The following is a 27,215-nucleotide window of genomic DNA, read 5'->3' as shown; positions in this document are numbered from 1 at the left end:
GATGAGCTGGGCTTCATTCATTGCAACCTTTTGGGCATAAACTTCATCATAGAATGCATAATTCTCATACACACGCGCTGGATTTACCTCAAAGTGAAACTGAGTGTGATATGGGACTACTTCTGCCTTTAGTTACTCCGTGTCTAACAAAATTGAAATAACTTTGTGGTAACCCACTCTAGACTTCCAAGTTACTTTTAAAGCCAAAATCAGCTGGGTTGACGGATAGCAATTTCGAGAAGTTGATATCACTGAACTTAAATAACAAATTGAAAAAAATAATAAACTTAAACAAGTAATAATGGATATAATATATTCTAATATTAGATATTTATTATTTCATACCAATTTATTAGTTCATTTATTATTATTATTATTATTATTACTGTCATCATTTTCATTCGTTTTTTTACGTTGTGTTCTTTAATTACCATCATTGAATGGATCGAAGGCTGTACAGTTGCAAGCTGCTTTTCTCTCATCTTTCAGAAATATGAGTAGGTTGTTCTGAGAAGTGTGTATTATGTTATTGTTTGTTTGTGTATAGTTAAACACAAAGTTATCTGTGCTCTGCCCATCATTATTATCCCAGACAAACTGCTATGAGTGGCTTATGTTATTGTTTGTTTGTGTATAGTTAAACACAAAGTTATCTGTGCTCTGCCCATCATTATTATCCCCAGACAAACTGCTATGAGTGGCTTATGTTATTGTTTGTTTGTGTATAGTTAAACACAAAGTTATCTGTGCTCTGCCCATCATTATTATCCCAGACAAACTGCTATGAGTGGCTTATGTTATTGTTTGTTTGTGTATAGTTAAACACAAAGTTATCTGTGCTCTGCCCATCATTATTATCCCCAGACAAACTGCTATGAGTGGCTTATGTTATTGTTTGTTTGTGTATAGTTAAACACAAAGTTATCTGTGCTCTGCCCATCATTATTATCCCCAGACAAACTGCTATGAGTGGCTTATGTTATTGTTTGTTTGTGTATAGTTAAACACAAAGTTATCTGTGCTCTGCCCATCATTATTATCCCCAGACAAACTGCTATGAGTGGCTTATGTTATTGCATTAATAAAGTATCACCATTTACCAGTAAATTTTCCTTTTTCAATCTTTTCTTATCCCTTATGTATATTAGGAAAAATGTCAGTTTCAAAAGTAGCGGTAGAGATAGTGCGCTATAGTTATAAATATTTAGCAACAACTGTGGCGCTGCTGTATTTTTCTTGCTGCAGCGAGAAGGAGAGGTAGCACGCACCGCTATGCATCTACAAGTATTAATGATTACCTTAGTCGATGCGCTAATATCGCAATATCTTTGGTACATCAAAAATGGAAAGAATCATTAAGGGACACAGAAAATTGTGCTTTTATGGTGCTTCCCCCCCCCCCAGTAGCAGAGCGGTATGTCTGCAGACTCACACCGTTAAAAACTGGGTTTCAATATCCGTAGTGGACAGAGCTTTGTGTTTAATTTCAAACAAACAAACAAACACAGCTCTTATGGTAGAGATGTTGGCCACAGAATGTTTACGGTGTTGTACTAAGCCGAGAATGTTTTGAAGTTCTTTCTTATCGATTTGGAACATTCAACTACTGCTTCTGTCTTAACAGAATCTGTAGATATTCGTCTGTCAGACAATTTACAATTGTATAACAAGGATTTTCTCTGGCTATAATTTCAAAAATTTTTGTTTTAAGTAGTGGAATACCATGTTCAGGCTCTCGACTATAGCAAGTAAGCGACCAAATGATAATACGTTGTATTTCAAGCACTCCTTTCATTCCAAATCATGTAATATAACCTGAGTTCTATCAACTGTTCAAAAGTGGCTCATGTATCACAAAGACTAAATGGGATGATGGAAAGCTACACTGGTCTCTTGAAGTATTGAAAGAAATATTTCTATAACTTCAGTATTTAGTTCAAACTACCAGCAAAAATAAAACAAGAACTGATGAACTTAAGCAGTGAAATCCTCCTATCAAATCCAAGCATTTATCAGTGCACATTAGTAGAGATGAATTTATGCATATTATTTTACTTACTTCCTGGAGGACCATGCAGAACCTAGTCACATCTCCTTCCATTTCATGATCATTAGTTGCGACAACTGTACATTTTCTGAAGGGTGAATATTCCATTCTTCAGCACTATATTTATTTAAATATTGGTTATATTTTTGGTGATTAAAGGAAATCTTTGTTGTTGTTTCTTTATAAGACACACACACATCTAATATCGGAATGGTGCTATATCTGTTCACTCCAATAAAGTTCAGGATTCTTCTAAAAATCCAGTTTTTCTAGCTCGAAATATTTTTACAGACTAGATAAAACTGCATCAAATTCATCAAAGTATGTTTACCCTACTGTCTTGTGAATATTTGCTCTACTGACAATTCCTTGATGAGTAGTAATGATGGACTTGAGGGATCTTGTTCACCTGGTGTAGTTCCGTTTGCTAGAAGTATATAGATTGTCGAGAAAGAAAATGATCCGAAGATATTTTCACTGTTTAAATGTGCACTCCCGTAAGATAAATTTGAGAAAGTTGTAACTTGTTATTTTTAAAAAAACTGGCATGTTTATCAGAAAATGGAAACCACCAGATGAACCAGCTTAAGAGGATCTAAAGTGTAGTTTATCAGATTGTTGTTCGCAAAGCATATTGTTTTGAAATATTGAGAGTTGTCCATGCATTCCCCAAGGGAGGTCATTTAGGTGTCAACAAGGCATGTGATAAAATTATGAGAACATTTCCTTTCGCCATAAATTAGGCAAGATATTACTGAGTTTGGTAAAACCTGTCATAACTGTCAATTGGCTGGAAAACCTAATAAGAAAATTCCTGTTCTTCCTTTGAAACTTATCATGTCTTTCGAAGAATTCCTCAGTCATGTGATTGTTGATTGTGTTGGACCTTTACCAAAGAGATAGCATTTGTGTTGATGCATTTTCACGTGTTAAAAATTTTATGATCATCAGGCTATATGCATTTACGGTGTAAGGTACTGTCATGATTTTATAAGTTGTATAATTTTTTGACAATGTATTATATTTAATGTAGTATTATCAAGATATTAACTAAGATATTATATGTGTATAATATATGACGTTAGGAAATACGTCACATATTTAGGTGTATAAAATTCATTAAAACTATAAACTTCAATATTCTGAAATTTCACGTATTTTTCACCTTTAATAATCATTTCTTTGTTTTGAGTCATTTCTTATATTGTTGATATTCCATGGAACTTGTTATTATATATGTACAAACACACGGACATTATTCATTCGTTAGAAAGTTAATGTAACAGGTATTAAAAGTATAAATAATTAAGTAAATATAAATGTTGTGATATCTTTCCCAGGTCTATATTTTCTCTTGAATGAAAGTAACTTAACCTCTCCTCATTCATATGTGCTTTGAGTGTCACATGTGATGCTCTTATGAAGCTCTCTTCTGATCTCATACACATAAACAAAACAAACAGTTTCTGTTGTAATGTTCACGAGCATCAGCTACATATTAAATAAATGTAACTGTGTATCACATGTGATACTAAGGCACTATATCATTATACCCAGTGAACCACAGGCGATGTACGAGACAGGGCTAATACCAACTGATGGGTTTTTCGATTCAGTTTTCTACCTTATTTAAAATAAATACCAACACAGTATACCACTAAAAATATAGCAAACAGAAGAATAAATAAACACTTTTAACCTTTGATTTGATTTGATTTAGGTATCGCCAACTGAGGTGTATCAACATATATATAACTGGAAAGATTGCTGGCTTTTAATTGTGAGGGCCTGGCATGGCAAGGTGGGTTAAGACGTTCGACTTGTAATTTGAGGGTCGAGGGTTCGAATCTCTGTCGCACCAAATATGCTCGCCCTTTTAGCCGTGTGGGCATTTTAATGTGACGGTCAGTCCCACTATTCGTTGGTAAAAGAATAGCCCAAGAGTTGGCGGTGGGTGGTGATGACTAGCTGCCTTCCCTCTAGTCTTACACTGCTAAATTAGGGACGGCTAGCACAGATATCCCTCGAGTAGCTTTGCGCGAAATTCAAAAAACAAACTTTTTTTATATTGTAAGTGACATGCCCGTGTTCTACCGCTGTCTTACCAGATAGCATAATGTCTATACAAGAACAATGGCAAGTGATGCCTACAAGACAAATTTTCCCATTTTACAGTTCGGTTTTCCAGTTGTTGTCTTTTTTAAATAATATGTATTTTAAGTTAAGATTTATAGATGTATACCATAAGTCTAATGTCAGGGTGTCAGAACAACAGCATACGTAATACAAAGGTGTACAGTAACAATCGGAGATGCAGGAAGCCTGTAAATTAAAAAAACAACAAAAACACCATATGTGTACAATTTGTATAAATAGATCAATCGGGTGTAATGCTTTTAGATAAAGTTTTAGCATGATAAGTTTTGAGACTTATTGCTGTGCCATCAGGGAACATGAAATTTAGATATTTTTCTTCAGAGTTTACAATATTTAATTCAGCGTTCATTTTATTTGAATTTGAAAAAAAATTATAAGCCATTATTCCCAAACTATTAATTGTATTATGGTAGTAAATAAAAAAGTACATACGTTTGATAGCCTCATGTAGGATTTGTAAGTAAAATATACAAACACCAAAGTCGTATAAAATTGATAAACTGTTTATTCTTGTAAACATGAAATTAACTAGAAATATATTTGGATACTTAAGTATAGGTGGTGTACTACAATGTAATTAACCACAGAAATAAACATTACGTCTATAATACTACTAGAAAGTTGATGTTGTCAAAATGTTCTAAACATTAATTACACACCATGGGGCACAACATTTGTTCCTGAATAGTATGTGTTATTTTTTAATTGCTTATGTTGTAAAAGTACAGAAAATGGACATTATTCCCTTCAAACTTTGCTTTTATAACCTGGATAATGAAATTTAGAAATTAACCTATTTTCTATGTAAAAACGGGCAAATTTGCACATTTTCACTTACATAAGGTCTGAATAAAACAACACATGAATCAAGGTTTACATGTATTTATACTAAAGTTATACAAAAAGAACAAAAATCTTTAGAAATGAGTAGTTTTTTCGAGATTTGCGACTTTAATGTAAATCACTTTAACGTATCAGCTCCCAAATATAGTCTACCATCATGTTTTCGTTATACGTTCCTTCGTAGCGGCGTTCAAAGTCCAGTATATCTTGGTGGAAGCGCCCGCCTTGTTCCTCTGAGTATGCTCCCATGTTCTTGAATTTATCAAGATGAGTGTCAAGGATATGGACTTTCAGGGACATCCTGCAGCCCATTTTGCCGTAGTTCTTTACCAGAGTCTCAATGAGTTCCACATAATTTTCGGCCTTGTGATTGCCCAAGAAGCCCCGAACTACTGCGACAAAGCTGCCCCAAGCTTTCTCTTTCTTCCTACTGAGCTTATTGGGGTATTCTGTGTGCTCCAGGATCTTTTTTATTTGTGGTCCAACGAAGACACCAGCTTTGATCTTTGCCTCAGACAGTTTAGGGTAGAAGTCTCGGAGGTTCTTGAAGGTTGCAGACTCCTTATCAAAAGATGTGTCAATCTGTTTCATAAGACCCAATTTTATGTGCAATGGTGGGAACAACAAATTGTATGGGTACATACAATTATTTAACTAACATGTTATTTTTATGTGTATAACTTCCTGAACTTCATTTTCTTGATTCGTAAAAGTACTGAAATGAGAAATGTTTCTATAAATTATTCGCTTCACGAACAAGGCTATTTAAGTATTACCTTTACCTGCTGTTAAAGATTTTTTTTTAATTTCGCGCAAAGCTACTCGAGGGCTATCTGCGCTAGCCGTCCCTGATTTAGCAGTGTAAGACTAAAGGGAAGGCAGCTAGTCATCACCACCCACCGCCAACTCTTGAAGTACTCTTTTACCAACGAATAGTGGGATTAACCGTCACATTATAATGCCCCCACGGCTGAAAGGGCGAGCATGTTTGGCGCGAATGGGATGCGAACCCTCGACGTTCAGATTACGAGTCGCACGCCTTAACACGCTTGGCCATGCCGGGCCCTGCTGGTAAAAAAATCCGGGGTACGAGTACCTCAACTAGTTCAATTAACTTCTAAATATAAATTAACATTTCCAGTTATTTGAAATCTTAATACATAGTGTGCATAACATAATAAATCGAAGACTGGTTCGAGATAAATTGTAATACGTAATACTGTGTGTAAAGACAATAATTTTTCTGACACTTTCATATTTAAATTGACTGACATTCTTATGACAGTTAGATGTTTAAATCAGCGATATCTTCTTCATTGAAAACCTTAATCAATATTATGATATAAAAGACTGTTGCGACTCATAAATTTGAAGAAAGGTGCATCACTAACGATAATTCATCTTCTTGTTTAAAGACAGACCTGTTTATTCTGTTTAAGGAATAAATGAATAAAATGATAATAAAATATTAAAGTGAGATCTGTTTAAGTAGTAGTTTACGATATCATTCAGTTTAAGCAATTTATAGTCTATTTTTTGCAGTTTCTCGTATTTGTCCTTTTCAACAGTTAAACATTTTAATATGAGATAGAAGCTGGCATAATGTTTAACATTAATTTTTAACTTGATAATAACATTGTGACTTATAAATCTCATGATGAAATATCATTGTTACTTAGATATTAGTATAGATTTTATACACTTCAATGATCTTACAGTTTTACAGTCATTCTTACTTCCAAATTCAGCTGAAAAAATAAAGCGTAAATTTATTGAAGACAAAAAATAGATCTTTTTACCCTTTGAGAAACGAAAACAATCGAAAATTAACATCTTCGTTTGCGGTTTTCGGCACATGTCATAACAGTTTTATTTTTGGAAATGTATTTTACAGAGAAACAGTTCAAAAATGTCATTACAGTAACCACTTTTAAATAGCTATTCAGATATATTAATATGGATATGACTCTTTCATTTATTTATACATTTTTTTTGTAAAATAACAGCTTTCCACATTGGGATGTTGCCAAACTTTTCGTCACAGGCGGTTTTCGCGGCACTGAATCGTCGGACCTGATCAAGGTTCCATTCCTACGCAAGAAGACTCCAACTGTTTAATACAAATTTGACTCCTACGTCGTGTCTTGAAATTGTTTGCCTCGCCCTTTTATGTATGCACCAAGCCTGCAGAACATATATGGCATCATGTTTTTAATGACAGTGTCTAAGTCTTTGTGGATTATATTCATTTATATCTGAAGTGGTATGAAGATTTAAGGTATATTCGAGTGTTATTTTGTTTATCAGCTGCTCCTTATAACAGATAAGCTACAGACACGTGTTCCACTTTTCCATTTGATAAAAAACCAATTACATTTTACAAGGTAATAACTTAAAAGTCACTTCCAAAAATTGACTACGCTACAATTATGATACTGAACATAGCCACCTACTTATACTATTCCTGAAAATCAAACTGCTTTAGAATTAACAATAACCACATATAAGTGCATTGCGTTAAACAAAATCCGCGCACCCCAGTGGCACAGTGGTATGTCTGCGGACTAACACACTAAACCACGGATTTCGATACCCGTGCTGGGCAGAGCACAATTAGCTAATTGTGTAGCTTTGTACTTAATTCTAAACAAACAAACAAAACAAAATCGCGTAAGTTCATGTTTTTTATTATCCACCATTTATAACTCTAAGAAATAACCAGGTTTCTCTTTTTTACTGAAGATATAGTCTCAATTCTAACCAATAATAACATGGAGTTTGACGTTAACAAAATCATACATACTTTATCCTTACACATCAACATTTAAAAAATATAAATGATATATTTCCAAACTTACTTAAAGACTGTGATTTTGAACATGATTGTCAGTTTGGTAGTTATTCAGTTACCACACATTATTTTACAGCTTAACTAACTAACAGATGCATTTAAAAAAAACATTTTGAACTGTTGTTGTTGAATTAAGCACAAAGCTACACAATGTGCTCTGCCCACCACGAGTGTCGAAACCCGGTGTTTAGCGTTGTAAGTCCACAGACATACCGCTGAGCCACTAGGGGGGAATTTTGAACTGAAGACGATATTTGAGAATAAATATATCATTTTTATACTTAATAAAATCCCTACTAGATGTCGTTACAATATTTTTTAAATTAAGTTTATCCATACCAGTGTTAAAGATCTGCGTTAATAATTCGGATCGTCATCTTAAACTACAACAAATGGGTAGAATTACTTGTAAGATTCAGAATTCATCGTTACTTCACACCAAACACTATTATTCGCATTGTATCTCATTGTGTACTACAAGAGTATCTCACACATTTAAATTGGGAACAGTGGTCGTTTAAGAAACTTGCTATTATTTAGAAGTGAACTAAAATTAGTCCTTCATAATAGCATGGCCTAGCGCGTTAAGGCGTGCGCTTCGTAATCTGAGGGTCGCAGGTTCGCGCCCGAGTCGCGCCAAACATGCTCGCCCTCCCAGCCGTGGGGTCGTTATAATGTGACGGTCAATCCCACTTTTCGTTGGTAAAAGAGGAGCCCAAGAGTTGGCGGTGGGTGGTGATGACTAGTTGCCTTCCATCTAGTCTTACACTGCTAAATTAGGGACGGCTAGCACAGATAGCCCTCGAGTAGCTTTGTGCGAAATTCCAAAAACCAAACCAAACCAACCTTCATAATACCAAAATAAATTCCTCCATTTTTATAAGGAAAAATTAAGATAAAATTTTTACTATATTTTACAAAATTTCTTTACTAAGTTATGCCATTATATCGTGAGAAAAATCCCTAAATAACTATGTTCGGTTTGGTTTGTTTTGAATTTCGCGCAAAGTTACACGAAGACTATCTGCACTAGTCGTCCCTAATTTAGCTGTATAAGAGTAGAGGGAAGGCAGCTAGTAGTCACCACCCACCGGTCAATCCCACTATTTGTTGGTAAAATAGTAACCCAAGAGTGAGGATCGCGAGTCGAGTACATTAACCACCTGACCATGCTGGGCCAAATAACTAGGTAGGAATAATAGTGATACACCGGATTCATCAGCTTGTTGAAAGCAATGACGCAATGTGATATTATAAGGCGCTCTTCGTCAACAGATAAACTGCCTTAACTATCACAATAGCAGAAAACAAAGGTGTAAATCGAAACTTAACAAGAAATAACTTCAGTGCAAAGAAATAGATCAATACTACGTATTGAATTAATACAAAAAATTTTTTTTTTTTAATATGTAGTATTACAGGTGTCATTATTTTTCCATTGATTTTCTGTCAATTTTGAACACTGGAAATGCTTTCTTGAAAAGTATTAGTTATCTACCTCTTTATTTGAAAATTGGAATAAGAAGAAAGGACATTAACTTCAATATATTTCAATCCAAGATTCACAAAATCTCTTCACAGTTCCTTGTCACTGCCATGGTTCTTCCCAATGAACACCAATAAAAAGCATAATAACGAGTCCAAACATCGTCGGTTATTATTTAAACAGCTGAAAATCTCCAAGGCAAAGTGGCGAGTAATTTATTTAAAAAGTGACGAGCTTTGTAGCAAGGTTGTCTGGTAATATCCCAAATTGGCGTTCAAAGCTGACATTGAGAACAGCACATATTCCCACGTGCTTCTTACACTAAAGAGTTTGCCTGCGGACACGAGATTTATAACGGTATTGTTTCTCCGGAATCACAAATAAGAGGATAATGGCTAGGTTTAAAAGTACTATCAGTGATTTTTGTATCAGATAGCTACTTACACAATCACTGTACAATGGCACTAGTATTCAAGTTGCTTACAAAGGAAGATCTAGTTCAGTTCCTGAAGTATTCCAGGTGTTAGAGAATAGTATCACTGTTGGGCTTTTATGTGATATAGGCATATATATATATACATCTATGCGTGTGCATTTGATGAGTGATATTATATTTATACAAGTGTTGTATATGTATTTACTCAAGCACATTTTATTATATACAGGTATGTAAACATGCAAAGAGCACAATTTTTAGGCGAACAAAACGTTTGGCCTGAAATTTAAGATATCTTTGTTTAATAAGTGGGTTAGTTTAGAGTATATCGAATAATAATAAAAAAGATTGTCTTTTGTGTTGTTTACAGTGTAAATGATGTATTTTTTATTTTGAATTGAAATGTTTGTGTGTGATTTCTTTTTATTTAATCAGATGAAAATTGTTATTTAATCTACACTGCGCAACTGAGAAATGTAGAAACGTGACCTATGCATCTTTTTATTAGTGACAATGGAGGAATATGTCATTTTTTTATTCAAGTTGTGTTTATATTTGTAACAGAAACGAATTGTATTTGAAATGTAGTTTTAAACGTTTATTCACTTAAAAAGATGTGTCTTGTATGTGTATAGCTGCTTACCAGACACCAGTGGTTGTTATATGATATGTCATAGCAGTTTCACTCCTCCATTTTCCCAAGGGATCTGGATTGGTAACCAAACAATAAAGGAAATGATGAATGCATTTCACTCTCAGATGGTACTGCATTGTTTTAGTTCTTGGTCCCTCAGAAAACTTATCCACAAGGATGTTTCCACGATTTGCAGAGTCCATTGATGGATAAATTACCAAATACAGTCTATGGCACATCGACAACAAAATACTCAGAGGAAACCATCCTTTGAACCTTAAACTTGGCTCGATAGATGTTTCTCCGTGCCATAACGGCACAGTACTGACTGTACTGCAATTACAAATATTCTACTTGTTCATATGTTCAATGTCATTGAGGGCTGGATCATTTAAATTCAAAGGCAAGTGTCAGTTACACTTCGTATTCTAGAGTCCATTTGTTTCAGGTAGAGACCGATCTGTAAAGCATGATGAAACAATTTATATCCTCCTTTTGTCATTTTCTTAAAAGTCGGAGGTGATATCTGCTTCATTTCATTGAATAACTGCTATCACGGCATAAGCCTCCCAACTTCAAACTCTCAGCCAACTCCAGATTGAACTGTTTTGGTTAAGAGGTTGGAGAGTGCCTAGGTACTTGCTGTATCTTACCAAATAGTTCAACACCCGTCCTGGCTCCTTAGTGATTCCTGATTGCTTTAAAAGAAGGCCTCCATACTCTTAGTGATTTAAAACTGCCCCACAGATCACCACCTTAGCCTCTTTGCAGTTGTTATTTCCTTTACTGATGAAGCAGACCCAAGTGGTTAACAATATCCATCAGCGACAATTTTGAACATTCTGATTAGGTGATATCACTGACAAGAACCAGAGCAATTTTACCCTGACTGAAATTCCTTAGGCTCTTATGGAGACTATATAAACAGTTTCAGATTCACTAAGCTGCGTATCATCATGGTATTTATCACTCGATTGAGTCTTGTACATTCCGAGGACAAACTTCAGAGTGAGTATACTTTCATTCTCCATGAGTGCTATTTATAGTAACAGTTCTTCCACAGGTTGTGACTGCAAAAAGATGGTTGTCAGATATCCTTTAAAGACAACGTCAAACGTTCAGCAGCGAATTTCTTTCAGACACATTGGTTTTCTCTTATAGTAACACATGTCTGGTGTATATCCCTACCTTTAGACTAAATGTTTCTCACTATATGGAAAATGCCATTTTGAAGAATCAATCTTGAAATATCTTATGTTTCTGTATAAAAAATTGTAGCACATACTAATTCTTTAGATGTAAACTTGGGTGCTATCCTTGTGCAAGACACTAATAATCTTGAGGGTTTAATCCCCTAGGCTGTTCATATTCTACACCCAAAGAAACGTAATATCCGATTATAGGATATAATATCTAGTTGTACTTATTCATTATCGTCCAGAATTAGAAAAAAAATGTAAATTTTAAGTTTTTAAGATCATGATAACTTATTTAACTAGTGAATCGTTCAAGACGCTGCTTGTTCAATGAAATTGATATTAATTAAAACAAGAAGATTTGACTTCATAGTTGTGCACAGAATTGGAAAGTTAAGTGTAGTAAATTATTTGTTTCGAAACTCTGTTACATGCAATAACGTTGTAAATTTCCTTAATATACTTTTTACAACTATTTACATCTTTCATACACATAAGAAATTAACAATTTTTATTTTCCACATAAAATACTCAGTGTTGATTCCTTCAACTGACTAAGCCAATAATTGGCCATATTCTTAAATTTATTTAATTTTGATGAATTTTACGCAAGACTATTGGAAGGTTATCTGCTATAGCCGTCCCTAATTTATAAGTGATAGGCTAGATGAAAGACAGCTAGTTAACACAAAACATCGTCAACTCTTGGGCTACTCTTCTAACAATGAATATTGGAAAGGCCATGATACTATAATGCCTTCATAGTGAACATGCTGGGCGAATCAAGTACCCAAACAACTCCATTCTTAAAGAAATAGAAAATAACGTCCCGAATAGTAATAAAGTTTACATAACACATAAGACTCCAATATGATCTTATTCATATCACCAGTCAACGTACAAATGAATTTTACCATTCTAAAGAACACTTAACTTAGCAAATTTCAGAATCTTTACGAGCAACAGAAATGAGCCACTTCCATAATTATCCATTAACAAACAAACTTAGCATACCTAAAACATTCTCTTGTTTACAAAAACGTTTTATGAACTGATAATATATAAGGCAGAATTATAATATATTAATTTCTGTTATGTATATCAGTTTTCTGAATCTTCTCTACAATTTTCTGGCGCCTCATGATGTCAACTGTTTTCAAGATAGCCATGATAACTTCGTGACCTATATTTTTGTTGTTCATTATCACACATTTCTAAAATATACCGATATATGTGTCTGTTTTTGTTCATCTCAAAAACTGAATGGAGAAGTTTCCTGTGATAGAAGTTACTGTAAAAATGATTCATAACTATTAGCTTATAAAGTAACTGCGTGACATAATACACTTACGAATTCAAAAGCTGATTGAGGAGCTTAGTTTGTAAGTGACTACTCAATTGAGTAACTGACACAGTTAGCGGTACACATAAACTTACAATAATTTGCCAGTCACAAACCAGTTTCGCAGAAAGAGTTAATTTGTAATCTTTAAATGATGCTAAAATTTTTCGTTTAATATAAAAGTAGTAAATGGGATAACTGGGGAATTCCTTGGCTATTTTTTTATGGGAAATATTTCAATTTTTCTTTCCTGATTTATCTTACTGTTCATGATGAATATGTAACTTCGACTTCTTTGTATTCATATAAAACTTCATTATTAAGACCTTTAAGGTTGCGTTATTTTTCTTACAACATTAAGATAAAATTCTTGCATGAAAGAAAAACTTATTAACATATTATGATGATCGCCATCGCTCAGTTACTGTTGCATTTTCATATTTGGTTCGAATCCCTGCTCATGCATGCTCTTTTGGTAATTAGGTTTTGGTGAAGCTAGCTCTCATCTTTTTTATCTATTTGGAATTGATGAAAATCTGTATGATGTGACTTACAAGCTGAAGAGTGAATGAATTTTTATTTTTAGCATAAAATGTCTCAGATATTATATTACCTTGCTATATTGGGATGTCTTAAGAAGTCCGAGTAATGAAACATGCCCATTTTTGAGAGATGTTAGGTTTATCAAAAAAAAAAACGGGACATACACTGTAACTTTGGAATAAACGATCAAGTATAAATAAATTAAAATTAAAAGTATTTTATTGTGTATTTTGTATTACATATTAAGAAGTTATAAAAATTGAAGGTATGAAGCATCTTTTTTTTCTGGCTGAAAACTTTTTTTTTTTTTTAATATTCTGCAAAAACATGAACATTTACGGTTTATTTTTAGTTTCTGGCACAATTTATTATTTCTTTCTCTATGTCTGTCATGTATAAGCGTAACAAACGTGTCAGTTATTAATAATTATTGATTGCAGTTCAGAAGTGAGCAGAGTTAGTAGTGAGACACTAAATGAAGAAAGTACATTTGTAACTAAAGGCGCTTTATATTGCAATTAATAAAAATAGTATTTATAATTTTAGACCATACATCAATGTTTTCGTCGCCTATAAGGTAAATGCCAAATGAAAAGTCAACGCGAACGCTATCTGGTACTGTGTGTAATATTTAAATAATTCACGCAGATCAGCAAAATCCCTGTGAATATTGTTTGAAGTGTTTTTTTTTTAATTTCGCACAAAGACACTCGGGGGCTATCTGCGCTAGCCGACCCTAATTTAGCAGTGTAAGACCCACCGCTGCCAACTCTTGGGCTACTATTTTACCAACTAATTGTGAGATTTACCGTTACATTATAACACTCCCAGGGCTGAAAAGGTGAACATGTTTGGCGCGACGGGGATGCGAACCCGCGACCCTCAGATTACGAGTCGCATGCCTTAATACGTTTGGCCATGCAGGGCCTCGGAACAGAGATATAAATGATAGATGTATAAAAGCATAGATAGATATAAAAAAGATGGTAATAGAAGCAGGTCAGCTGTCAGATCAATTATATAGGCTATACCTTGTAATCTTCAGGCACATATCAATGTTATTAGTAAAAAAAACAGTTCGATGCTAACTATAAAGGCTCTCGTAAGAGTGTCGGAGCAAAGGTTTGTTTGTTTGTTTTTGAATTTCGCACAAAGCTACTCGAGGGCTATCTGTGCTAGCCGTCCTAATTTAGCAGTGTAAGACTAGAGGGAAGACAGCTAATCATCACCACCCACCACAAACTCTTGGGCTACTCTTTTACCAACGAATAGTAGAATTGACCGCCACATTATAACGCCCCCACGGCTGAAAGGGCGAGCATGTTTGGCGTGACGGGGATGCGAACCCGCGACCCTCAGATTAAGAGTCGCATGTCTTAACACGTTTGGCCATGCCGGGCCTCGGAGCAAAGGAATGAAAATTCTCAACTGTAAATTACACTACGTGTATATTTTTTTTACACATTAATTTACTTATACTACAAATTAAAAAAAAACCAAGATAGCGTTGAAGTTCTTATGCAGTGTGCCATTTGAAAATTGTTGCATAAACAATAATTCCGAGGTAATAATTGAAAAACTATGTGTTCTATAAACGATTGCTTGTACGAATATATATTTATAAATCCCTCCCAGTGCTACAACGACAAGGTTGAGGATTTACAACGTTAGAAATAGGATTTCGATATCGGTTTACGCACAGCTAGCCCGTTGTATGGCTTTGTGATTAATTACAAAAAATATAAATAAAAATACTTAAAATCATTCTGCAAAAATTTCTAAAAAATATGCAAGTATGTTTAATTCACTTATATTATCCGGCAGATGGTAGTAAAGTAGATATTTTAGGAGGTTCGTAAATTAGCGCCAGTTTTATTAGTGATAGAGAAGTTGAGATTGAAAAGTCACTTGTATTGGTTGTTAAAATAAGTGAAATATAAGTTTAATTTGTTTGTCAATGTAATTAAATATTTTCTTTTTCGTAATGGGTTTGTTAGACGACTGTCAGACGTATTTTGGTACAAAGAAACTTTATTTTGTTCTAGGAACTGGAGAAGATGCATCAGAGAAAGAGTGTATGTTCCAAATAATGACTGATTATTGTAATATAAAACTAGAAGTGATTGTATCGTATAAGACAGTGTTAACAATAATTAAGAGGTTAACGTAATAAATTAACACAACTAACAACTTATCTTGAGACAATGTATATGATAAATATATAGTTAAACCTAGAGCTGCCTTTGATAATATTTTGTAACTTTGGGTCTTGATTTTACTTTACATTTTATATAAGTATTTTTATTTAATTGTGTACGAAAAAAATGAGCTAGTAATGAAATTTATTAAATTAAAGTGCAGAATAACAATTTTTTCGTTATTAGGCTTATCACAATCTTGTATGTTTAATAATTTCCATTGATGGATGTTTTATTTGCTTTATGTTTATTTGTTACATTAATAAGAATATATTTTTCTTGTTGAAATGTTTCTAAATAGTTCGTTCATATATTTTTAAATTCAGAAATATTTAACATGTACTTTATAGCTTGCTTTAAGGCTGTTGAGTGTACATTTTATTATATAAAAAAATGAAAATTATATCCATGTTTACATTAATATTGATAGTAATACTGGTTATTGAGGTTAAAACTGAAAGAATCGTTTAGATTATGTATGAATATTTCTCAATTATATTTGTGGAGAAAGCAATTGGAACATTGAATACTTCACTTTATGAAACCAGTTTGTTTTTGAGAACATTTTTCAAAATGCAGTTTAAAATAATGAGCCTTGTTCTTTCCATTGTCACACATTGCAATACTAGTCTGATAATGATAGACAGTCATTATTTTAGTGGTTTAAAATAGTCTTATGTTCCTGCTTTAAGTTGTCTTTTAGATTAATATAAAAGAAATACTTCACAAGAGGAATGAAGCATATATTAAAAAAGGTTCACTGATAAGTGTTAGGTTAAATTTGAAATAGGATTAATATTATCATTAGTATATTTGTCAAGGCATAACACGTGTAAATAGTAAAAGAACCATTTGGTTATTTAAGGCTGTCAGTCAACATCTCCATGTAAGAGAAGTGAAAATTTAAATCCATAGTTCTTAAAGAAATCATTGATTCCCTCTAAATCTCTTGCAAAATTCTGGCCTCTACTACAGCCTATGGCAGCTCATACCATAAGTTAATCACCTTATTGAGAATATAAAACTATCTGAACTAAGTTTCCTGTCTTTTTATAATTCTTAAGAAATTTACAGTAAGGAAAGAGTTGTATTTCATTCTTGCCTGAAACAGAGCACTGCATTTTATTAATGATTATGGAGAGGTTCCATAAAATGTGTAGCATGTAGCAGCTTCAAGTAGAAGGGAAGGTACTTTTATCTCAGAATGAAATAATCTATCCAAAATTAAGGCCTTGCCCAATTAATGTAAATTGGATCTCTTTTGCATGCCTGTGTAAGTAAATTTCTGGTTTTTGTTTAAGTAAAAACAGCCTATCGTAAACTGTCACTGAAAGTCCATCCTGACAGAGTGGAAGAAGGTCAGAAGGCAGAGGCAACAAAGAAATTTCAGACTTTGGCTAAAGTCTACTTCATCCTATCAGACAAAGAGAAGAAGGCTGTATATGATGAAACTGGTAAGTATTTTTGTTTTAGTTTTAAAATATTAACATATTATTTCATATAGTAATTTTTGTCCTAGTCTGATTGTGTAAGTTTAAAATGCACTGGTGTAAGACACTAGTAAGTCCCGTAGCAGTAATTTCCTTTAACTATTGGCCAAATTCAACCTAATTTTAAAGCATTTGATATTCAATTTAAATGAAAATTTTGGAGGCTTTACAACATAACTTTTACAAAACTGTTGGATTTTTTAAAATATTTATTAAGTAAATCATAAATTTTTGATGTGAAATTGTTAAAGAAGCAGAAAAGAATTTTTCAATGCATATTTTTCAGGTAGGTTATTTTCTAGAAAGTGCATATTGAGATACTAGTGACTTAATAGATTTCAATTCTTGGCTCCTTAGAATGAGGAAGTAGTTGCTCAAGGGGGTTACAGAGTTGAGGACTGTCATCTAGTACACTGATAAAGTTATTTGTAAAGGAAACCAAATGTTGACTAGATTTTGGTTACATCTATGGTCTCCTACAGATTTTTAAAGATAGAAATAGATTTATGGTCCTTTTAGTACTCCTTTGGTCTATATGTAAAAATGAATTACTTGATTGAATATATGACTGAAGTGAAAGATTTATGCTTGGCACAACAGGTGGGCTGATTGTACCTGAGGTTTAGTGTTTTGAGTAAGGGTGAATTGTATGTTACAAAGTAATTCCAATTAAGCAGGTTAGGTAGCAAAATAATTGGAAACCTTCTAAAGAAGTCCATAAAGACAGTTTAAGTGTACATAGTGGTGAGAAAGCTTGGAAAATTTAAAATAAATAGAGCAACAAGGAAATTGGATAATGCATTAGAGCATATGTTATAAAAATAGTATGTAAAGTAAGTATCAAATTTATAGGGAAATGTAGTTGCTGTTATTCTTACAATAAAAATATCAAGAGCAAAATAGCTTAGCTTAGTGTTCAAGTTGAGAAAAGATTATATGATAAGACTTACTGATACTTGGTTAAATTTGAAGGATTTGTACAAAAGGAATTTATTGAAATTCTAGATTATAAGGTACGTAATAGTAAAAATTTTTAAATGAAGAAGTTTGGTAGACTCTGTATAAGGATGAACTGCACCTTTTGGTAATGAAGACAAACAACTGACAAGACATTTAATCTATATGGATTGCAATCAGACTTCCAAAGCTTCTATTGACAATTGTTATAGGCTGTTTGATCAAACAGATGCTAAAGAGGCATGTAATTTGTATTGCCTGATGCCTGGAACAAGTTTTGCTGTTATAGCTTGCCCATTGGATGAGTAGGTTTTGACATTGCTCATTCTGTTATAAATTCCGAATTATGGAAGTGTAGTTCAAACATTTGAAAATTAACACCTTTACACCAAACTAAAACTGTGTGTGCATGTATGTATCCATCCTCAATGACGGGAAAGATTATGTAAATCTATTTAATTTGAATTATTTTATGGACTCTAAAAAGGTTGTGTTGCATTCTTGGTTTCTCTCGGAGCCATAGCTCTGAGCTGTTTATACTCCCTGCTGTGAATTGTAATTGTTCAGTATTTCAGTCATGCTAAGAACTGTTCAACAATATGGTAAATCTACAATTTTATTCTAAGTTGGGTCACATTTGGAAAGGTGAATGATAGTTTCTCGTGATGACAAGTACATGAATCATAGTTTAGTGCGTCATGCTTGTGAAATGAAATTTGACATAAACATTATTTACACATGTACTCTAGTCATTTCAAAAGTGAATATTGAGCTTTGGCTGCATATGCAGCTTTTAAAATGAAAGAGAGGTGAATCCTTGAACAGACACAATGGTTCACAATATATATGATACACACACACCTCTTTAATTCACAAACTTTCAATTCCACAAACACTGTATCAAATATATGATAATTAATGTAACAATATTATTACACTGTTTTTGTGTACAGTAGGAACCCAATAAAGTTTGAGTGTCAGCATTAAGAAGAATATCTTGTAGAATAAAAACTACAAAATGTTTTTAGTGTTTTAACAATAAACCACAATTTCATTATTTCATGAATTTAGTATGTGCACTTTTCTAAATCATTACTTTCGTATTAGATGTAAATGAAATTGTGTGTATATCTAACAGAACATGAGGAAAATGATCATTGCACAGTTATTTTTAAAGTTTTGTGGCATGTTGAAATACATAAATTAATTTTTAGCTCTAAACTTTAATTAGAATTGTAATAATGCTAGTAAGTTTTGTAAAATTTTCAAACATTATTAAACTTCATGAATGACATGCTTTATGTCCATTTAATTTTTATTTATGGCAAACAAATTTTTTGGAAGTTAATTGAAATTATTTTGGTATGGTAATTGAAGATTATGATTTTTATCTCATCGTTTTAAGCTGTTGGTCTTATTGAGTCTTTTGATGTGTTTTTTACTAAATAATTATATAATCATTGAGCCTAGTTTTTTAAGGAATGTAAAATTAGTCTCAAGTTTTCTTAGAGTAGTGTATTTACTAATTTCTTAATACATATGATGCAATGTCAGAAACACTGTTTAACATACCTAAGTATTTTTCATTTTACATATTGTAAAATTACTCATTAGCATATTATAATAGGCTTACTGCTTGTTATTTGTTGAAGGCACATTACAGTGCTTACTCTCTTATTAGGATTTTTTCACCCAGATAATATACTTCAGTATCTAAAGGAGTTAAAAAGATTGAAATGGTGAGACTACAGAATTCTGTTGGGTTATGGAAAAGCTATGACGTTTAAGCATTTCATAATAAATGTTAAGTACACTGGGAACAGAAGTGCCATTGCTAGAGAAAGCCTTTTTTGTGTCTCACTTGATATATAATTGTATGAACTGTCTGTCTGGATACTTATTTTGAACACTTATGTCAGTCTGTTTACATGATTATTTAAACATTGTTTACATTATTTGGGGAAAAAGCTATGAAAACAAGTAGGTAGGTAACATTACAAATCAGGTTTCCATTCTTCTGTTTTAATATTTAGTACTTTTGTTTTGGATTATTGAATGTTTTAATATTGGATAAGACAGTAAAGTTTATTACTTTATATTTATAATGGTTTGATATATTTTAGAATTTCAGGTGTGAAGAAAAATACAGTATTAGTTTTAAATCAGTGCTGTTAGTAACCTTTTATTGTATTTTGTTAGCATTAAATTTGTTTACAGAATTTCTTTTTCAGCTAAATATCATATGGAAAGAACATGATTTAACTTAAATATGTAATCAATGTAAAAAACCTATTGTACATGCCTCCCTCCACACATACATATACATGGTAAGGGTGTTGGCCTTATTTCCTGCTTGTATATTAAGTGTATCTTCAAGTGGAAATATCTCTAGAATGGATGATATTTGCTCTAATGATGTCTTGATTAATACACTCACAGTAACATTTTTTACTGTGTACTTAATGTCCTAATTTTGAGGACTTAGAACCGTAACTACTTTCCTTTTTGTGGACAAAGGTGGATATGTCAAGTAAACATAACTGCTTTAGAGAATATATGCTCACTGTACTAAACAAGGTAGATTTGGTAAAATGTCTGCTTAGTATCCATTATACGTTATAATGGATTATTAGTAGCAACTTTACAAATGATAAAAGGTAGAAGTTACTTCTAGAAACTTGTTTTTTGTCACCTGTTTGACCAATATCATTGTTAAGTATTATAATTTATCTCATTTAAGCGAGTCTATTGATTTATGTTACATAGTCACATATTACTATGTCAAATAGCTGGGAATTTTAATTTAAAAGTTAATTGAATGTTGATATGTATCAGATTTATGATATTTGCCAATGAGATTGATACACAGTTACTTTTTGACACAAATATATTTTAATACACAGAAGTTTTCTAAACATAGACTATACTGGCTCTTCTGTCTGGTCTAGAACTGAATATTTTGTTGATGGTTTAGGTCCTTGATGAGCAAATTAATTCTGAGTTGATATTGTTACACCTTGCCCAAGCTAACACTGTCTTTTTTTGGCTGACCTCACACTGGTTACAAGCTGATTTTTCTCAGGACGTTTTTTAATGTCCTTGTAGAAATAATAACATTTGAAATGATTCACTGAAGGTGAATGGTTTGTAATGTTCAAAAACTATAAATGTTCTGAGTCACATTCTATAGTTTTCCAGTTAATAGCATTAATCACAATTGTAACTTCCAAGGTGTGTAGTTTACTGATCGTAGCTGGTTCATGTAGTTTAAGGCAAGATCCTCGAATAATGTTCAAAAACAAGCTAGCATTTTTGTAAAACAAATATTGTTGGTTCTTACTCTCAAGAATCTTCTATACACATCCAACATTGTACATTACATGCATCAAACTGAAACACACTAAAGTATTAAAATAAATGCATAACAGTAAATACACTACATTATTAATACCATAGATCAGTGGTTCCCAACCAGGGGTGCGAAAACATGTTAAAATTTTTTAGGGGTGCGGAGCATAAAAAAGGTTGGAAACCACTTCCATAGGTGTATGTAACTTGTAAGTGGCATGGTGTTATCCTTTGACACATAGCATTGAAGAGAAGCCATGGTTTAAAAATCTTCTGAAATTGTTCAGTCTTTGAGGCTAATGTTTTTAGTTATTTCTTCAAATTATTATGGTAATTTAAAACGTGTCTTCATTGATTATTGTTGAGAAAAGTAATGATGTTAGCAACATAGACGTATTTCTCTCTATTTCAGACAACTTTCAAGAAGATAATGTATCAGTACCTCTTATACAAATTTCTTAGGAGTTGTATTTAAATAATTTTGTATAGCCATTGGCTGTGAACCAATTTGTATTGTGTGGAAAGAATCTGATTCTCTTATCAATCCAACATCATTTTGCAATATTTCATTCATTATCCATCTTTAAGAATTGTTTATTCTCATTTTAAATTTCACCTGTTCATTAGATATTTTATTTCTTCAATCTCAATACCAGCATGACTTCCATAAAATATTTATGAATTGAGAGTAGCATGCTATAGATTCCTACAATCTCTGATCCAGTGTCTTGTGAAGCTAACAAAACTATAATTGAGCAAGATCAGATAGTTGATTTGAGAAATAGAAAACTAACATTCAAAATTTTGCCCAGGGATTACATTATCACCAATATCACTTAACACAAGGATCATTAATGCTTAGAGCTTTACAATTAGTAGAATTTGCTTATTAATTAATCTTTGGGCTTACTGTATATAGTGTTCAAGTAATTGCTTTTTCTCAGATAATGACAAATGTATAATGCTCATTATGTAGCTTAGTTTTACCCTGTACAACAAACATAATAGCAATATTTCAATTACTTCAATGGTTAGAATAATCAAAATTAGGAATATTTGGAAATCTTAATTTTGATTATTTCCATTAGTTGACACTGATCAGTTGTGCAGAACAAACTTGAATTAAATGTAAATATTAATGAAAACTATCAGAATTTTGATTACTGACTAGTTGGAATAATCTAAAACAATAATAATCAATATCACTAATTTATTCAGTTGATTATTTTTGTGGCATTATATTTATGGAATGGCTAAAGTGTGCATGTCATGATTCTTTCTACCCAGTTAGTCGTAACTTAATCTAAGAAATTTAATTTCATTATATATCATTAAGCTTAGCATCAAAATGTAGTTTATAATTCAGTTTTATATGATGTAGGTTTTAATTTCTTAATTTTAAATAAATTGTCAACCTTTACTTTTTGTTTTACCCATTTTAGGTATTTTTTCTATTGTAATATGTTTTTCTGATATCAAACTAAATACAAATGCACTCTACAGATATTGAAAAGTCCAAATATAAATTTAGAACCTGTATTCTTTCTGTTTGTAATATAAATAATGCCTAATTTTCTCTAACAGTGCTATCGTATTATTTATAATCATTAGAAAAAAATACTTTTTCTTTAAGATTCCTCACAGATCATTTTGGTAATTGTAAAGATATTTGGCCTCATGTTTATTGTTTGCAACTGTGGCATTTAGCTTTGAGAATTTAACAGAAATTGTTTAACTTATTTATAGTTTAGTTATAAAGCTGGTTAATTTATAGTAGCTTTAAGAGATTGTTCTAGCCCATTAATTTTTTTTTATGTTCTAAAATGTGTATTTGAATTACAAATAATTGCATGAACAGCCAACATCACAGTAAAAAAAAAATTATAATGCCATGCCTCTTGATGGTAAAGTCTGATTCCAAACAATACTAAATGTTTTGTTTTCTAAGTACATTTCTTTAGTTATTGCTGTAAAAGTAATTAAAATGTGAAAATTAGAAACATTTCAGGTTAAATAAAGGACATTAAATGACTACAATTAAAAATTCCGTATCCTATCATTTGCACATAATGTACTGTGATTATAACCTAATTGTTTGTTTATTCAAAGGTGTCTTACTGTGAAATAATCTTCTTGTACTGTGAGATGGTTTAAGTCCATCTATAAAACAATAAAACTAAAGGAAAGCAGATATGAAAGGATAAAGTTCATGCTCATAATAACTGAAGTGTAATTATTTTCTACAACAATATGCTATTTAATATTCAAAACATTATAGAAAGAAAAATAGATTTAGATTATTTTGTGCATTTTTTTTTATTATTCATTTTACCCTTATTACTGATATTTCATTTGTTGGTGTTGGAGTTTGGAAAATAACAGTAAATAAGTTTTTGTCAAGATAATTTTTTATGTTCATTTTGGGAAGGTTTTAGAGTTTATGAAAACTGTACAGTGAAATGAAGCATTTTTACTCTTATGAAAATCACTTTTTCAAACTTGGCTCGGTAAAGTTTTTGTAAGTTATCACACATCTTCAGTAGAAAAACTTTATTGAAAATTTCGATTTTTTTGTTTACAAGCTTTTAATGTTTAGTAAAAGTCTGCCAAATTTCATGAAAATAGATATTGTAAATGTAGAAATATAGTAAACATCAATTTCTTAATATAGTGTCAGTCTGGTGGAGTGACCTTGTTTACAGAAGATTAACTGTTAGTTGGGATATTGATTAATCAGTTATTTTACATGACAGTAAATGTTAAGTACAGATATATCAATTACCAAGTCTATTAATGTCATAGTTTTTGTTCTTTGGTAAAACTTTAATGTTGTGTTTGATAATTGCTCCAGAACTTGAGGTAACAATATTAGTTCTTATAGACTGAAGTCTGTATATTTTGTAATCTTCAACATTCTTATTTTATGCAATGGGGTTGAAGATGCAACTTGTAGTGACATTACTGGCAAATCCAAGGTTATAGTAAATGGAATATTTATGAAACATACAGTTGCATTCATTCTCCCTGGTTCTGTATGTCCAGTAAATTATAATTAATAAGCTTTGTGACATATTTATACGAGCGAAAATTTGCAAGAATGAAAAACAAAAAAATACCTAAGCTTATTTCACATTTTAATTAAAATGAAGGTAAAATTCCATTAGAAAAACTAGGACTGCTGACTACTAATTATGAAAAGACTGATAAAGATTAAATTAGCTTCCAAAAAACATTAATGTTTATGTAATATAGTAATATTATTTCAACCCCTCTGTGTGGATTCTTGTACGTGGCAAGGGGACCTCCCACTGAAGGTTCTGTTCTTTCAGTTTACCTCCTCTGAGATATTAACATCCACCCACATGTTTGCCATGCATGGCAATGCATGGAGGGGAGGAGAGGATCTTGGTGGTTGAGGGGTCCCACCATAACACACCACACTAGCCTTGAATTCCTGTAGACAGTTGGCCTTGGGTCTCTTGGTTAGTCCACTTGGGCTAGGGTCAAACAATTACCAGTGTTGGATGTTCTCAACAGGTGTTGTGGACATTGTATCTGATGCTGGTGTTTGGGTATAGTGCTCATGACATGTTGGCATTGCTGCAGTGTCCTTGTTTGATATTGTAATGGGAACCCTCGTAAGATTCCATGGTGTCCACTGAAGTGGACACCAAAATATTCTTTTTTTATGGATCCTCTAAATAAAAACTTAAAGTAGTGAAAAAACAGTCCATAGGTAAAGGACCACGTCTTGAAGATTCTGAGCAGCATTAGATACAACCTATTGTATCTTAATTTTTTTATGCAACATTCTCTTTCAGACAAAACGTTAGGGCAAATGTCTCCCTTTTTATTCAGAAGGGACTAGAGGGACTTGCTGGCTCTCCAAAGTCAGTAAAGAAGCTTTGATCTGGTGACATATTGGTGGAAATGTTCACATCTCAACACAGTGAGCTTCTCTTGCATTCAAAGGCAATTGGGGATATACCTATTGAGGTTACACCTCATGCTACTTTGAATTCTTCATGAGGAGTTACTGTTGAGAGGGATTTGAAGAACATCCCAGACTCGGAGATTCTTGCTGGTTTCTCCACCCAAGGAGTTTCTGCAGTGAGGTGTATCTCCACTCGCAAAGATGGAATTACAATGCTGACCAGTGTCCTCATTCTGACATTTACATCACCACATCTGTCTGCCACCATCAAGGCAGGCTGTCTTAATTGCAGAATACGGCCATATATTCCAAACCTTCTCGGATGTTTCCAGTGTCAGCTGTTTGGTCACTTGAAGACGTCATGTCATAGTTCCTTGATGTGTACTGGTTGCTGTGGCAAGGATCACGATGCCTATGAGTGTGAAATGGACCCTCATTGCATCAATTACAATGGCTCTCACCTGTCCCACTTTTATTGTTGCCTTAAATGGTTTGAAGAAAAAGAAGTGCAGCATTTGAAAACAATTCATAACATTACATATCCTGAGACTCAAATTGCTGTCCACTACTTCATCTCGGACGTATGCTACTGCACTTTGTTCCACTACTACAGTGGGAGTGCAGACAGATCTATCTGCACCTACAAAAGAATCATTCTCAAACCAAATGAAAGTCTTTTGACCTCCATCATTAAAAAAGTTAATGAAACAACTTCAACGCCCATCTCTGTCCCTTATATACATTCCAACAAATCCCAAGATCCACTTCCTTTGTTTCCTGGTACAAGCACTAACTCAGATACATCTTCTTCTCCAACCCCAAGATGCAAAACAATCATTCATTCATGTCCTCAGTCACTGGAATCCTCTTCCAACAGCACAAACCTGCCCAATTGATCCAAGGCAGGACCCATGGAGGTTGATAGATTTCCCTCGAATAAGGACAGTAAAGAAAAAAGATGTGGTCATAAATAGAAGGGTTCTTAATAAATAAAAATAGCCACCTTAATACAATGGAACTGTTGAAGTTTATGTTCTTATCTGGATGACATCAAAACACTGATTACTTCCTGTCATCCTGTATGTCTTTCCTGTACTGATTGCTTCCTGTCATCCTGTGTGTCTTTCCTGTACTGATTGCTTCCTATCGTCCTATATGTCTTTCCTGTACTGATTGCTTCCTGCCATCCTGTATGTCTTTCCTCACAGGAAACGTTTCTGAAACCTCCCGATACAGTCACCTTTCGGCAGTTTCTTTGTACAGAAATGGCCAGCTGTATGAAGGATGAGTGCATGGAGGGGTGGTACTGTTGGTTGATCAGCATGTGCCCACCTGTTTTACCACTCAACACACCCTTGAAGGCTATTGCCATCCGTGTTTCCTTGGGCCGTACTATTACTGTTTGCTCTCTTGACCTGTCACCTCAAGAGACCTATGATCAATCAGACCTTGAAGCTGTCATTGAATAGTTGCCATTTCTCTTTTTAATCCTGTGGGACTTCAATGGACATCATCCCTTCTGGGAATGCTAATATTGATAAAAGGGGTCACTCCATAGAATGTATGCTTTCTGATCACAACCTTTCTCTTTTTAATAACAGTTCTACTTATTTTTATGCACCTATTGGTGCTATTTACTGCCATTGAACTCTCGATTTGCTCCCCTCCACTATTACCCAATTTTTCATGGAGGGTTGACAATAATCTGTGAGGCAGTGATCATTTTCCTATAATTTTGAGAGACTGGCCATGG

At 33.0% G+C, this 27,215-nt stretch overlaps 2 protein-coding genes across 3 annotated transcripts in view; one reads left to right on the top strand and one right to left on the bottom strand.

Moving 5' to 3' along the window:
- Positions 1-4,766: 4,766 nt before the first annotated feature.
- LOC143227057 (uncharacterized) lies at positions 4,767-8,075 on the bottom strand. Of its 2 annotated transcripts, none has more exons than XM_076458600.1 (2): positions 7,906-8,075; positions 4,767-5,762 (listed from the first exon to the last, which is right to left on the bottom strand). In XM_076458600.1, the coding sequence occupies exon 2, from the start codon at positions 5,687-5,689 to the stop codon at positions 5,171-5,173; it is 519 nt and encodes a 172-aa protein (XP_076314715.1). In that variant the 5' UTR covers positions 5,690-5,762; positions 7,906-8,075; the 3' UTR covers positions 4,767-5,170. The 2 variants fall into 2 exon arrangements, 1 of the variants encoding a protein (XP_076314715.1); XR_013014846.1 differs by lacking the exon at positions 4,767-5,762 and adding an exon at positions 6,955-7,231.
- A 7,297-nt stretch (positions 8,076-15,372) lies between these two features.
- LOC143225066 (dnaJ homolog subfamily C member 9) overlaps positions 15,373-27,215 on the top strand; it is a 32,325-nt gene continuing 20,482 nt past the window's right edge. The window contains exons 1-2 of the mRNA XM_076453765.1: positions 15,373-15,610; positions 17,035-17,187. Of these exons, the coding sequence (XP_076309880.1) occupies positions 15,520-15,610; positions 17,035-17,187 (244 nt within the window). The 5' untranslated portion in view covers positions 15,373-15,519. The remainder of the gene's footprint in view (positions 15,611-17,034; positions 17,188-27,215) is intronic.

This window comes from Tachypleus tridentatus, chromosome 9, assembly GCF_004210375.1.
Source record: "Tachypleus tridentatus isolate NWPU-2018 chromosome 9, ASM421037v1, whole genome shotgun sequence".
NCBI classification, from domain to species: domain Eukaryota; kingdom Metazoa; phylum Arthropoda; class Merostomata; order Xiphosura; family Limulidae; genus Tachypleus; species Tachypleus tridentatus.
This window is presented reverse-complemented; position numbering and strand designations above follow the sequence as displayed.